This window comes from Onychomys torridus, chromosome 15 (assembly GCF_903995425.1).
Source record: "Onychomys torridus chromosome 15, mOncTor1.1, whole genome shotgun sequence".
NCBI lineage: Eukaryota > Metazoa > Chordata > Mammalia > Rodentia > Cricetidae > Onychomys > Onychomys torridus.
Window position 1 is genome coordinate 4665029 of NC_050457.1, and position 13683 is coordinate 4678711.

Here is a 13683-nt window from a genome sequence, read left to right on the forward strand (position 1 = left end):
TGTGAAAGGGATGAGAAATTTAAGCAATGTAAAGCCCCTAATCCGTCATAGCAGAGGGCTAGTGGGCCATTCCTGTTGGGGTTTGGAAGCCCAGAATGTCAAAAGAAATATGGACCCTGGAAATTTGGCTCATGAAGTACTAGATGGGAAAAATGATTCTATGGGAAGCTGCAGGCCGTTTGTTTGCTATTTTGACAAAGATTATAGATGTATTATGCTCAAATCCTGAGAATTTGTATAAGGCTGAATTTAAAAGTGGTGAGCTAGTGAAGGCAGAAAAATCCAAGACAGGCGAATATTCAGACTGTGGAGTGGTTAATACTCATCACTTTTGTCCATATCTACAGTGAATGAAGCAATCACTGGGGCAGAAAGCCTTAAAAAAGATTCTTAGATGTCTGTTGTCTTGGCTTCTAATTTTCATTTTGTCCTATCCTCCTTTCTATGCCTCCGCCCCTGTCTTTTGAAATCCAAATGTATATTCTGTGTTATTGCATGTGGGAATTATATAATTTGGTTTTAATTGTATGTGAGTATGAAGTTATGAAGTTGCCTTAGTCTCTGGAGAGACTCTATGTACTTTTAAGCAGTCCTGGAAATATTAAAGGCTATAGGAGCTTTTGAAATTGGACTGAATGCATTTTATATTATGAGATCAACGTGAATCTTGAAAAGGAGTGAAAGAGTATGGTGGCAATGTGATGTTTGGGTGTCCAGTTGATGAGGAAGGAGTAGCTTGTGATGCTTTGTACTGATTTTCAACTTGACAGGATCAGGAATCACCAGAACCAAGCTTCTGGGAATGTCCATAAGGAATTATTTTGATTATATTAGTTAAGATGGGAAGACCTGCCTTAATTAATGGACTCACTATCTGGGCTAGGATCCTGGATTGAATAAACAGGATAATCTAGCTGAGCAGAGATAGTCATCATTCTATGCTGCTTCACTATGTATACACCACAAACAACTGTTCCAAGCTCCCAATGACAGAACTGCCCTGGCATGAAGGTCCATAAAGTAAAACTCTTAGCTAGAATGAGCCTAATTGTTTTAAGTTGCTGTGGTTTAAGTATTTTTTAAAAGTAATAGGAAAATTAACTAAGTCAATAATCATTTGGTGCTTTGCTTTTTGATATGCAATGAGGACATATTTTTCATAATCTTCATGCAATGGCTCGTTTTACATCAACTTGACACAAGCTAAAATCATTAGAGAAGAAGCAGCCTCATTTGAGAAAATACCCTCTTAAGATCCAGCTGTAGCGCTTAATTAGTGATCAATGTGGGAGGGCCTACCTCACTGTGGGTGGTACCATCCCTAGGCTGGTGTTCCTGGGTTCTATGAGAAAGCAAGCTGAGCAGGCCACGTGAAATGAGCCAGTAAGCATCACTCCTCTATGGTCTCTACATCCACTTCTGCCTGCAAGTTGCAGCACTTCTTGAGTTCCTGCCCTGACTTCTTTTGGTGAACAGGAATGTGGAAGTGCAAACAACCTTTCCTTCATAACCTGCTTTCTGGCTACGGTGTTTTGTTGCAGCAATAGAAATCCTGCTACATAGGTAAGGATATCACTTATGTAAAAACCTAATTTTTGAACATTCAGATATTCAGAGCTACTCAGTAACCAAAGGAATATGAAATTCTGGACTGCAACTTATGTATAATATTCTAGGCTGCTCTTTGCTTTTTGAGACTTTGGAGATGTTCTATGCAGCCAATGCTGACTTAAAACTTGTGAGCATCTTGTCTCTGCCTTCCAACATAAAAGCTAAACTAAAATAAAACTTTAGCTTGGTAAAGAAATATATTCCTTTCTAAATACTTAGCAATGTTTCTGTTTTACAAATAAGCAATTTTACTGATTGGTGGGATAGCCATGTATGTCTCTTTACTGATTGTTTATATCATTATCTTTGAGTAATCTTTTCATCACTATTCAAATGGAAGGAAAGTCTGCATATACAATTTGAAAGTTCAGAGGTACATCGAGAATGCAAATCCATCACCCTGGTATAAAATCAGAGCCATTCACAACTGTTCAGATGCTCATATGAGGAAGTTTTTCAGGAATTTTGTTAGTTTTCTATTGTGTCAAGACATTATGACTAAGGAATCTTATAAAATGAAGAATTTAATTCCATTTATAATCTCAAAGAGATAAACTCCATGGTAGTGGAGAAAAAACATGACAAGAGAATCAGCTGGAAACTCCTACCTTGATCCACAAACAGGAGAAAGAGAGCACACTGGGAAATACATTAGTCTTTTGAATCTTCAAAGTCCAACCCCTATGACACAACTTCTCCAAGAAGGCCACATATCCTAATCCTTCCCAAATTGTTCCACCAAGCATAGACCAAGTATTTAAACATATGAGCCTCTGGGTACCATTCTCATTAAAACCATATCAGGAATCCTTAACACAATGATTACACACACGCGCACACACACACACACACACACACACACACACACACACACACACACACACTCACACATACACACACACACAATGCTGAAGGCTACTAGATGATTACATGGTTTGTATCAATGAAAGGGACAATCATTTGAGAGGACTTAGTAATGTAATAATTTTGCAGAGTATATAGTCCTCTAAATTTTCATATTCTTTGCCATTTATCTCAAATGATTATAATTTTCATTAATATGTATAACACCTAAAGACATTCAATTTGCCTGATGTGAGTCCCCACTCTTGTAAGTCTGTCCATCTTTCACAAAACTACACCACATAGGCAATGTAATTGGTCTATGTACATTACAGTTTCTTCAGTTGCTCATTTGTCTACTGTTTGTTCTAAAGTAGTATTTTGGACAGGCTTGCTACTTAGACGTTCAAAAAGCAAGACTTCCAGTCATTGATGAACATGCCACCTTTGCCCCCACTCTATGCTCTACTTGATTGTGCAATTTGCAATTATTCCAATGTTCTCAGACCTAAGGAATCTACCATTGTAATGGCCTGGTGTCTAGCCACATAGTCCCAAGTAAATGGAGAGCAAATGCACACTTATTGTGGTTTTTTATCTTTATTGATACATGGTATGATTATAATTCTGGAGGGGTAATGCTGCAGAAATATTAGCTATATTCATATGAGATCCATGAGCCATTTATATGACATAAAAGTACTTCTTTTGAAATCTGAGCCAGCTCATTAACTTTGCAATGCATAAAACTATCAGGTTAGGATATTTAATTGAACATACTTGAACTTTCTTAGTGGCTCTTTTATCAATTCTACAGAGAAATCTTACCTCTATTACTGCTGAGGTATATAAAGAAGCTTACACAAACAAAAACATTCCACTTAAATAAAAGAAAAAAATCCATTCACTTCACTTAGAGCATGTGTCAATTGATGGCAAAATAAAGATTGACATTAAATGTGTCAATTCAATGTCACTATTCAATGGGATTGTAAATTCAAAAAAAATTGACCAGTCTAAGTCAACAGTGAGAATACCTTGGGGAAAATCTTTCCATGAAAACACAAAGTTTTCATTTGATTTGACAAGTAAATTTGTATTTCATAGATAAAATATATTAACTTTTTATTCGGGAGTTCCTTGGCTCAAATTTATTCTCATTACTGCCTGTCATTAACAGCTATCAAATCTCGACCATTAACTTAATTGGTTTGTGCATCAGTTTCCTCATTTATATATGTAGGATAGAATGGCACTAATTTAAAGTTTCTTTTAACTTCGCTATGAAAGTTCAGGTAAAGTATTTAAGAAACAATTCCAAGCTAACTACCCAACAAGTTTTATTATTAAATTAAGAGGGGGAAAGTTTAAAGGAAAATTCAAGTTTTTTCGTGCTGGTTTTAATATTTTTAAATTATTTTTATTTTATGGGTATGAGTTTTTGTCAGAATGTATGTTGGTGTACCACATGTGCTCATAATTGCCCACAGAACCAAAAGAGGATGTTAGAACACCTGTGACTGGACACACAAGCAACTGTGGGTCACTATGACCATCTGGGAATTGAACCAGGGTCTTCTGGAAGAGCAGCAAGTGCTATTACTGCACAGACATTTCTCCAGACTCATTTTTAATTTTTTTTTTTTTTTACAAATGTCAAGGTTTATTATTATACAAGCTCTTTATTGTTTTAAAGTCCTAATGAGGTATATGAAGCAGGTATGCATGATTTGTAAACTGATTATGTGGTCCTTTGTTTTAGTTGGTTTGGGTTGGTTCTTTAAAGTCCTCTTGGTTTTTGTACATTTGATACCTAGTTTTGATTATGATGTTAATTCTCTATTTTCCTCAGAAATTTTGTTTAAAGTGCTAGGAGATGAAGTAAAAAATCAAGTGCCAAATCATAATGAGTGAGAACTGTCTACTTTTAAAAATGCCTTGTAGAGGATTTACATTTTGTTTAAAAGTGGGTATTAGAAATAGGTAAGAGTAGTTCAAGCAGGAGGAAACATAACATCTTCCTCATTAGCTGATTAATTGCTATTTGATAGAAATTTAATTCTGTGATTACTAAAGGCAGAATTAAACTAAGAAGTCAGTCTCCAGAAAATGTTGGCCATTGCATTATTTCTTGGCATGTTATTTAATATAGACATATAATTAAACATTTCAAATCAATTTAACTTCCCATTAGGAAATGCTATCAAATAAGATGATGCTTTACAAATGTCTATGAAATACAAATATAGAAATAGAATTCAAGAGAGTATTGGAGGCAGTATTAAAAAGAATAGAAGGTAAAGAAATGGAGTAGAAAATAAACTATGAAAAAGTAGATGGGAATACAATAAATTCAAGAGCACACAAATGAAAAATATCTTTTATCATTTACTAAATATCATTTATCAATTACCATTTATTAAAAAGTAAAGACAAAATATTCATTTGTTTATTTGCAATGATATTTTGGCTGGTCCCTTAAAAATGTCAAATACACCTTTTAATATTTTTATATTTCACATATAATAAATTTGAGGAAACTCAATTATCTTTTGTTTCTTTAAAATTCCATTATAATCTAAATGTGTTCACAATTCCACCTGCTCAAAAGGATGATGGAAGGGTGCTTGGACAGAAGAGTCTGAAGCAAGCCTGAAAACACACAAGTCTCCATCTCTGAGATGTAGAGAATTATTAATGTATAATGGCAAATTGGAATTGAACACGTATTAATGTATTCTACTATGTTATTTAGTGTACAAAATCTTCTCCTTTGGGAATTTAAGTCATTTATTTGTCACAGTATGAGGAGAGATTTAAAAATTTAATACTACTGAATAAATAATACTTTTAATAATAACAGCAATAACAAGATAACAGAAAGTCATTTTTAATGTATTGAAATGACTCTATACAATGCACAGACTTTAATGATCTATGTAATGGAACTATAAATTAGTTTATTCAGTATCATTGAAAGTTCTGCTTATTGTATCTTTCTGTATTACAGATGCTGAGAAGGTACAACTCAAGCTTTTAGGAGTCTCTTACAGCCACTGTCACCAGTAGTGCACCTTACATTTCATGTGATAGCTATTCTTGGCTGTCAACTTGACTACATTTGTAATGGACTCAAACTGGAAAATGACTGGGCACACCTGTGGGGGATGTTTTTGAGGATTTCTTTGAGGAGGGAAGACTTTGCCTGTTTACCTGTTTCTCTTGCTCTTGAAAGTGCGTTTCTTCTCTGGCATTAGAGACTTCTTATTTGGGATTCGAGTATATAATGAAGATGAGCTGAGACATCCACCCTTGTGGGATGAAGAACTATTGGACTCTTAGAACTTCCAATAATAGGAAGCAATGTTGGATTAGCTGGGGCACAGACTGTAAGTCATTCTAATAAACCTCCTTTTAATACAGAGAGATTCATTCTATAAGTTCTATCACTCTAGAGAACCCTGAGTAATACAGGACATAATTACTTGATATCAGTTATTTTAGCAGTAGGAGGAGTTCAACTAGTATGGTATTGGAGAATAATTTCAAAGGTAAGATATTTCCAGATTTTCAACCAAGGAGTGGCTAATCCTATAGTGTGATTTTGAAGAATAGTATGTGTTTTAAAAATGGTAATTCTAACCAAAAGCTACCTTTTTTTTTTTTTTGGAAATTTTTTAGGCTTGTGTTTTTACAGTTTGGATAAGTTGATTTAGCCATAAATACCTTCCAAATGCAAACCAATGGAAAAAGAAAAGATTAATAGACATATGACAATCAAAGACTTTCATGTTTATAGCACTTATTTCTGAAGATTAAATACTTAATTCTGAAACACAACACAAAACAAAAACACATGTGATAGTAGAACTAAGATGCTCAAGAAAGGAATACAGTGTCCACTACCAGAGCTACATCTTCCAAGATACAGTAAAATGGAGATAGGTGAAAACATGTTGATAACTCACCTGGTAGTACATACTTGTAATCCAAGGATCTAGGAGTATGAGGAAAGAAGACAAAGAATCAGAGGTCAACTTGTGCTGCAACTCTAGGAATATAATTGTCTTCCTATCAAAAACCTAAAGGATGGTCAGGGATGGCAAGTATTGCCCTCAGTTCTCACTCTACAGTAAAGTTATTCCCATAATAGAAATATGTGATGGCAGAAAAATGGAGAAACAACCCATTCAGAGAGGATATGGAGCAGTCTGATAAGTGCCCCAGACAGATGCTCAATGACACCAAGATCTCTCTATCTGTAATTGCCAGTAAAGTTAACAAATCATAATAATACCAATGAAGTGGAATCCAGATCATTTACAAGCAAATTTCCTGTAGCAAATCAGGTAAGATTTTGTACAAAGAGAGGAAAATGTACAATAAATATTCAAGTCACTAATGACAAATAAATAAAAAATAAATATCAGGTACTAAAACATACAATTATTGAGCAAAATAGTCAAAACAATATAGATCACAGTATGTTGCCATGATCTCTATGGCATATGCATATTTCCCAAAATTTATATTTTCTCCAGAATTTCTATGAACCAAACTGAAAAAACACATTCAGAAATAAAAGGTAATGCAATCACTTTCAGACAAAAATGTTGTAAAGGGAGGTATCAGGGCTGGAGCTGTAGGACTCTGAGTTAAGCCAATCATGGTAGACTATCATCCAAACTTGATCAGGGTCAAATAGGAACATGTGGGTCATGGCTGTGGGCAAGATAGTTCTTTTTTTAATGAAAAGAGCAACTGAGAGTCTAGTAAGCTTCATAATTAGCATTCATTGTTGTTTCTTGGTTTTGTGTATGCTAATATTATGAAAAAACAAGTGATTAATGTAAAGCATCAGGAAGTCTGGTAAATGTCTAGAGTCATCCATCTGCAGTCTAAGACCAATGTATACAGACCATCTATTTTGGCAAAAATGTCAACTACTTGAGGTAGAACCAAAAATCCAGAATTCAATATTCCTGGCCTGAGGTTTCACCATGGAGAAGAAATATCTGAAGAAGTTTTTCTAATCACAGTTTGCACAAATATGTCTGCCATAATAATACGTAGCTGGTTTGTTCTTTCTGGCTTGACAATAGTCTTGGGAGCTCAATCTCAAAATAATCATAAGGAATTTACATGCCAAGAGGGCCAATATAATGTGTACAAAAATCCAAAAGCTCTACTTTATCTAGTGAAGTAAGTTCCATGTGGGGAAGCAAGGATAGTCAAATATAAATAAATATTCTACCAATTACATCAATAAAGAACATTTTTAAAGTTGCTACCTTTACAGTTATAGGCAATAGTATCTGCTCTAAGTACAGCTAATAAATGCTGGATTCTCTCAATCTGTCCTCCCAGTGTCTTAATATCCCTAAATAATCTCATAATTCATTGACAGTAATTGTGGCATGTTAAAGGAATGACCTGTGGAAATGTCCTAGTATTTCTTAGCAAATAATCTTCATTGTTCTACAGAGGACCTGAGGTGCATGTCTTTGTTCAAAGGTTAGGGTAGAGATCTTGAACATGTTTACTTGTCCTGAGAAATGAGCTGTAACTCTAGTAGCATTGTATATAGCCAAACAGCCAAACAGCAATGTTCTCCAGAATGAAAAATGGAGTCCAAGGTGTCCATGATGATGTTATAGATGTCAAGTGTGAGGTTGAAGGCCTTAATGGAGCACACAGAAAAGACTCAATTTCCAACATGTGTGAGTTGGTTTGCAAAGATGGAAGAGGCCAGTTCTAATATTTGGAGCTCATTAGACAGTGGGAAGGTGGCCACAAAAGTGTTAGGCCAAGTGAGAAGGTATGTTCCTCTGGGTAGTAGAAATCTTCTGCATTAGTCCAACTAATCCATGGGAAAGAATCCATGAGTATAACAATACATCCCAAATTTGTCTAGACTGCATCAGTGCAATCAGCTGGTACTGCACTAAAAGTAAATGTATTTTGTAGAATCAATGCTCATACAAAGATGCATGTCTTGGGTCCATTAGAGTCTTGTAGACCACTGTTTATGTTTCAAACCCTACAGAACAGAGGTGAGACAGGTCTGTCTTTACTCTTTGAAACTCAAGTCTTGCTTGCATACATTCTCCTCTTTGTATGTTCCTCTGAATAAGTTGTAGGTGATAATTTTGAGAGAGCTGGTTGGCTACAGCTAATCTCAAGTTTTTAGCAGTATATTTGATAGTATCTTCCAATGATTGATGAAGGCGTGTAGCTAGTCCATCAGACAAGGTGTTAATAACCAAAGTTTATTGTTTCAGTAAGATTTCTGATTTCTACTATATCTGCATTGATGTCTGAAAGAACAGAAGACTATGCCAGCTCCAAGTAAGGAGCCAATCAACATAGCTCCAGCAACCATCAATTGTAAAGATTTTCTTGCACCAAAACTGTTTCTTGAGGAATAAGGAAAGACTAGTATTCTTCTAAATTCAGGCTCAAAGCAGAGTTCTTCAGATGCAAGTCATGACTTGAGGTTGGAAGTAAGTGAGATCTTCTGTATCCTAGGTGTAATTATATGTCTTACAAGGAGACTAAGGTCTGGCATCACCATGGGCTCTCCAGTAACCATTGGTGGTAAGTAGGGTGTAGAAAAATGACACCTTTTAGTGGACTGTGAAGAATTTGTTGTTTTCATCTCATCCTCCTCTGTGCATGATGGTAAATTGCCTTCTTTGATTACACATTATTCCCATGTTGTGGAGAAGACATATATCATTTATGCAGTGTTCCTGCATATAACATGTTGATAATGAGCTTTTGGGCCACAGTGTCCAATGCCCTGTTCCTTCAAATGTGGAAGTGGAAGAATCATGTAGAAATAATAAGAAAGTTCTGAATGTGCCTGTTTCCAGAGTTCCAGCCATTTCTTCATCTGCAAATCACTTCAATCAAGTTTCCATTACATAACATTGCAGGATGATGTGAACTGACTGTGTTCCAGAACTGTGTGTGTGGTGATGGGGGTGATGGAGAAAGGAGATTCACTTAGGCTTGCTGGCTATACCCTCTTCTGGTCTCTGTATGTGGTCATATATGGAAATATGCTCACCTTACAATACATATACATACATACACACACATATACATTCATAAAGATTAAATAAAGTAAAATATTAAGACATCAAATATTAACTGATATATAATGCTGTTGAGCTCATTGCTGTAGTAAACACATCAGAAAAACAAAATTATGTTAGACTTCTTAATTCTATGATCTTTTTAAACAAGGAGACAATATCATAGACACTGTGGTGAAACAGCATGCCAGAGGCCTTGGCAGATTTGAACCAAGGAGACATGCCATACAGGAGATGGCAGCCAAGGGAGCACGGTGGAATGTTACTCACGCCATGCAGGCACAGCTTCCACATGGGACATTTCATTACTAAAGGGAGAAGGGAGAGGGACTAGAGAGAAAGATGGAGGGAGAGAGAGAGAGAAGGAAATAGAGAGAAATGAAAGAAAAGAAAATGGAGGTGCATGCAGCCCCATGAAGAGAGAGAAGGAGAGAGGAAGAAGAAAGGGGGGGAAGATTGTTTACTCTTAAAGGGGGCTTTGCCCAAGATGATGTCAGTATGCTGGGTGAGTCCCCAAGGGGTGGCCTGAATGCCAACATTCCTCCATTTCTGAATATTATAAAACGGAGAGTTATGGATAGCAAGTGGGTGAAGAATGTGGGTGCCAAAGTCTGGAGACTGCTTCCTGCTGATTTTGGTGTGAAATGGGGAGGGGAAAGTTGGGAGTCATGCACAGTGGGAGGTGGGAGTGAAGAAGCATTCAGTTAGCTGTCATCCTGGAGACCACTTGACAGAGCTGAGAAGGCAGGTTGATAGGAAAATATATAGATTGTTATCATTGACTTCATGAGTAGGACTAGCCATGGGAAGAGTGATAAATGCCAGGAAGAATGGGACAGAGAAGTGCCCTGGTTTTACAGAAGAGGAGAAGGTAGATGAGCTAAAGGAAAGAGCATCTATGCCCTTGAGTCTGGAATGATGTTCCAGGAGCTTGGGGAAGTGGCAGGCATACAGGAGCTATCATATCTGCTGTTTCTCTGGAGGTGGGAAATGCCTTTATCCATCCTATAAAGGTGCCAATGAATTAGATGATAATGGAGTTTTTATGAGTGGGCATGTGGGTGAAGCCAGCCTGCTGGTATTCACCGGGTTGGTGTCGGTTGGTGTTATTGGTTGGTGCAGAGACTGGTTGGTGTATCTGGAGGGCCTTTGAGGGTCTGGCCTTGGCATGAGTCTGGCAGGAGGGGTGGATCTGTGCAGGATCCCGTGTCTGCAAAACAACTGGAAAAGATTTACATCTTAGAGTCATAGCAAAAGCTATGGCTTTGGGTTAAAAGGTATGAACATTTTCTAGGGCCTGGATTCCACCCAATGAAACACATCTTTAAACCTATAGCCAGGGGAATTTACTGAATGGAAGTGGTTTAGTGAGTAATCAAAGAGGAGGGAGGCTTCCCTACACTTACCAATGCTAGACTGTCTCTAAAAGCTGGGACCAGTAAAGTCCAAAGAAATTTAAAGACTGTTGGTAGCCAGTACTCTATCAGTGTATCAAAACAGAGAGAACTGAAAAGGCAGCTGAAGCCTGGACTGCTGCTGTTGAACTGACAAAGCCTGGTTGTCAAATGACATCAGAGATCTGAGAAGGACAAATTTTACCTGAGTTAGCAGTTGACAGTGACAGAGACTTATTTGCTGGCTACCTAGTCAGCCACCCTAGGGTCCTCTCTGATTGTTGAGGCAACAACATCAGTCTTTAGCTGCCAGGCCTCAGAAGATCCGACAGATGTAGGGTAAGAACTTGTGGGAAGGACCAGCCTACCTTGCTGAGGCAAAAGTGAGGCCATGGATTCCCAGAGGCCTGTTGCCCACGGTCTGAAGAAGGCCCTGGCAGCAATGGAGGTGAAACGCCCTTTTTGTTCAGTGGCTGGTCCTGCCACTCTGGAGCAAGTTCAGGGTGGAGGTCCTTTTTTGCCCAGCCATCTTCTTTGGAGAAAATAAAGGTGCTGCCAGGAGCCAGGATGTCTCTCTACCACAAAAAGCTTTTAACTAAACATTTTAAATGCCACATTCTGCAGATGTCTGAGCATTTGAGGACTGTCTGTCCGTTAGATATGAATGGCTGACTATCAGCTTATGTTCGCTAACAGTCTCCAATACGTTGACAGCTTTCATGAGACTAGGACTTACTGTCTCCTGAGAAGGCAAAGATGAGTGACAGAGGAAAGATCCCAGGGTGAAATGGGAACAGGAGTAAAGGGGCTTATGAGTCAGGGTGTGGCCCAACTCTGAGAAAAGGACCCTCTGAAAAAAGGACCCTCTTAGGGGACCAGAAACTCCATCATAGAATATGTATCTTGTTTATGAGACACCCCATTTATCAAACCTATGCCATCATTCATTTAAATTCTCTAGAAGCTTGATGTTAGACACTTGGCAAAAACATTCGTGTAAGTCTCTAAGCTAGCTTTTGTTAATCTGAACAGAAAAATTTTATACCAATTCAAGATATTTGAGACTTGTTACATCCTTATCATTAGGACTAAATGTATTTTTATGGGTGCCAGCCCTGTGACAGTATACGTCATAATGAGGTTGGGAGACAAAATCAAATGTTACTTTAGGCTTAATTTTGAAAGCATATGTAAGGACATACAGTTTTTCCAATTAGTTACAGCTTAACAAAGTTAACAAGGACAAGGAGGAGAGACATACATACTGTCATTTTTAAGGCTCTGTATTCCTGATCTTTGAGTACAGCCAGATTATAATCCTGAATTATTCATATAGAAATAATTTCTTGAGGACCTATACTACCCCTTTTGTTTTGTATAAGGGAGGTCAAGTGTCATATCCTATTGCAGAACCACTTAAGTTAATACATCTATTAGTTGACAACTCTGGGCCCAGCTTCCTAATATATAGCCATGTTTGTCCCTCATGCCAGGGAGTTTTCCTTTGATTTGGCCTGTTTTGGGGACAGGGATGATATATTCTCTTCTATAACTTCTTCAAGCAGAAACAGGGCATAGGTGTTAAGGATCTAATAAGCCTGAAAGGCTAGTCAAAGGTAAGGAGGGAATTTGGGTAATGGGGCATTTATCAGAAGCATCTGATTTTACCCAGCTGGAAACAAGGAGCATTTATATTGGCTGGGTTGGTCCAGCTTTTAGTAAGTCCATGGCCCACAGGATGAAGTCAGCAGGTTGCAGTTAGAAACTGATGCTTGGGTGTGTCTGCCAGCCAAAGCCAAACCTGTTGAGACACGTTCAAATTAGGAACAGAAGTTAAAATTTATGAATTTATTTGGAACTTTTAGGCCCATAGTCTTAGTAATTGGGAAGGGGAGACCAGGAGAGAGAAAAATGCCATCCTCAGGAACAGACAGATGAGGAAACTCAAACTGTATTGCTGTATTTACCTTGAGGGTTTTTTGTTTGTTTGTTTGTTTTTGTTTTGTTTGTTTGCTTGTGTGTGTGTGTGTGTGTGTGTGTGTGTGTGTGTGTAGGGGGGGGTGTTTGTTTGTTTTTGTTTTGTTTTTTAACCTCTGTGAGATGTCTAAGATTCATGATTTTTTTGATCCTCTGAAGCTTATATGAATTCTTATTTTGTAATAGGACATAAACTTGTGCTAATCTGAATGTAGCCAACGCAGCGATGGGTGGTGGCTGGCTGCTGTCGGCAATAGAGAGAGCAAAAATCTCCAAAACATTTGTGTTTCAAGTTCATGCTTGTAACAAAACTTATGTATATACCAGAAAACATTTTTTAGAAATAGCTAACTTTTTCAACAAGGCAAGGAAGACTTTTTCAGAACCTCTGAAGTATTCCGGTGTAGCCATCAGACCCCAGTATGGGAGAAGCCCCACCCACTGGCACTCAAGGTCTGCTGGGATCTGTGGGCCCCTTGCCCTTGAGAGCGCTTGTGAGGCCCTGGAGGAGCACCAGGCCACTACCAGAGCCTGCAGGAGCCAGAGAGTCCTAGGCCATGTAAAACAATAAAAATGTGTGGCACCCAGCTGAGCTTTCCTGGCCTGGGACCAGATCCCACCTGTGTTTGAGTCAAGGATAGGAAGTGACTTCTGGCTGGCCTTAGTAAAGATGGTGGAGTCCTATTGGAAATGAGGCCATATGATGTATAGTCAAGATGGTACCTGGCTATATAATTGCCCTCTGGCACCTGACCATT

The 13683-nt window shown here is 37.8% G+C and overlaps 1 protein-coding gene across 1 annotated transcript in view; it reads left to right on the top strand.

The window, feature by feature from the left end:
* The first annotated feature begins 13151 nt into the window (after window positions 1-13151).
* The window catches only part of LOC118596546 (non-histone chromosomal protein HMG-17-like), a 131437-nt gene continuing 130905 nt past the window's right edge, over window positions 13152-13683 (top strand). The window contains exon 1 of the mRNA XM_036207474.1: window positions 13152-13227. Within this exon, the coding sequence (XP_036063367.1) occupies window positions 13152-13227 (76 nt within the window). The remainder of the gene's footprint in view (window positions 13228-13683) is intronic.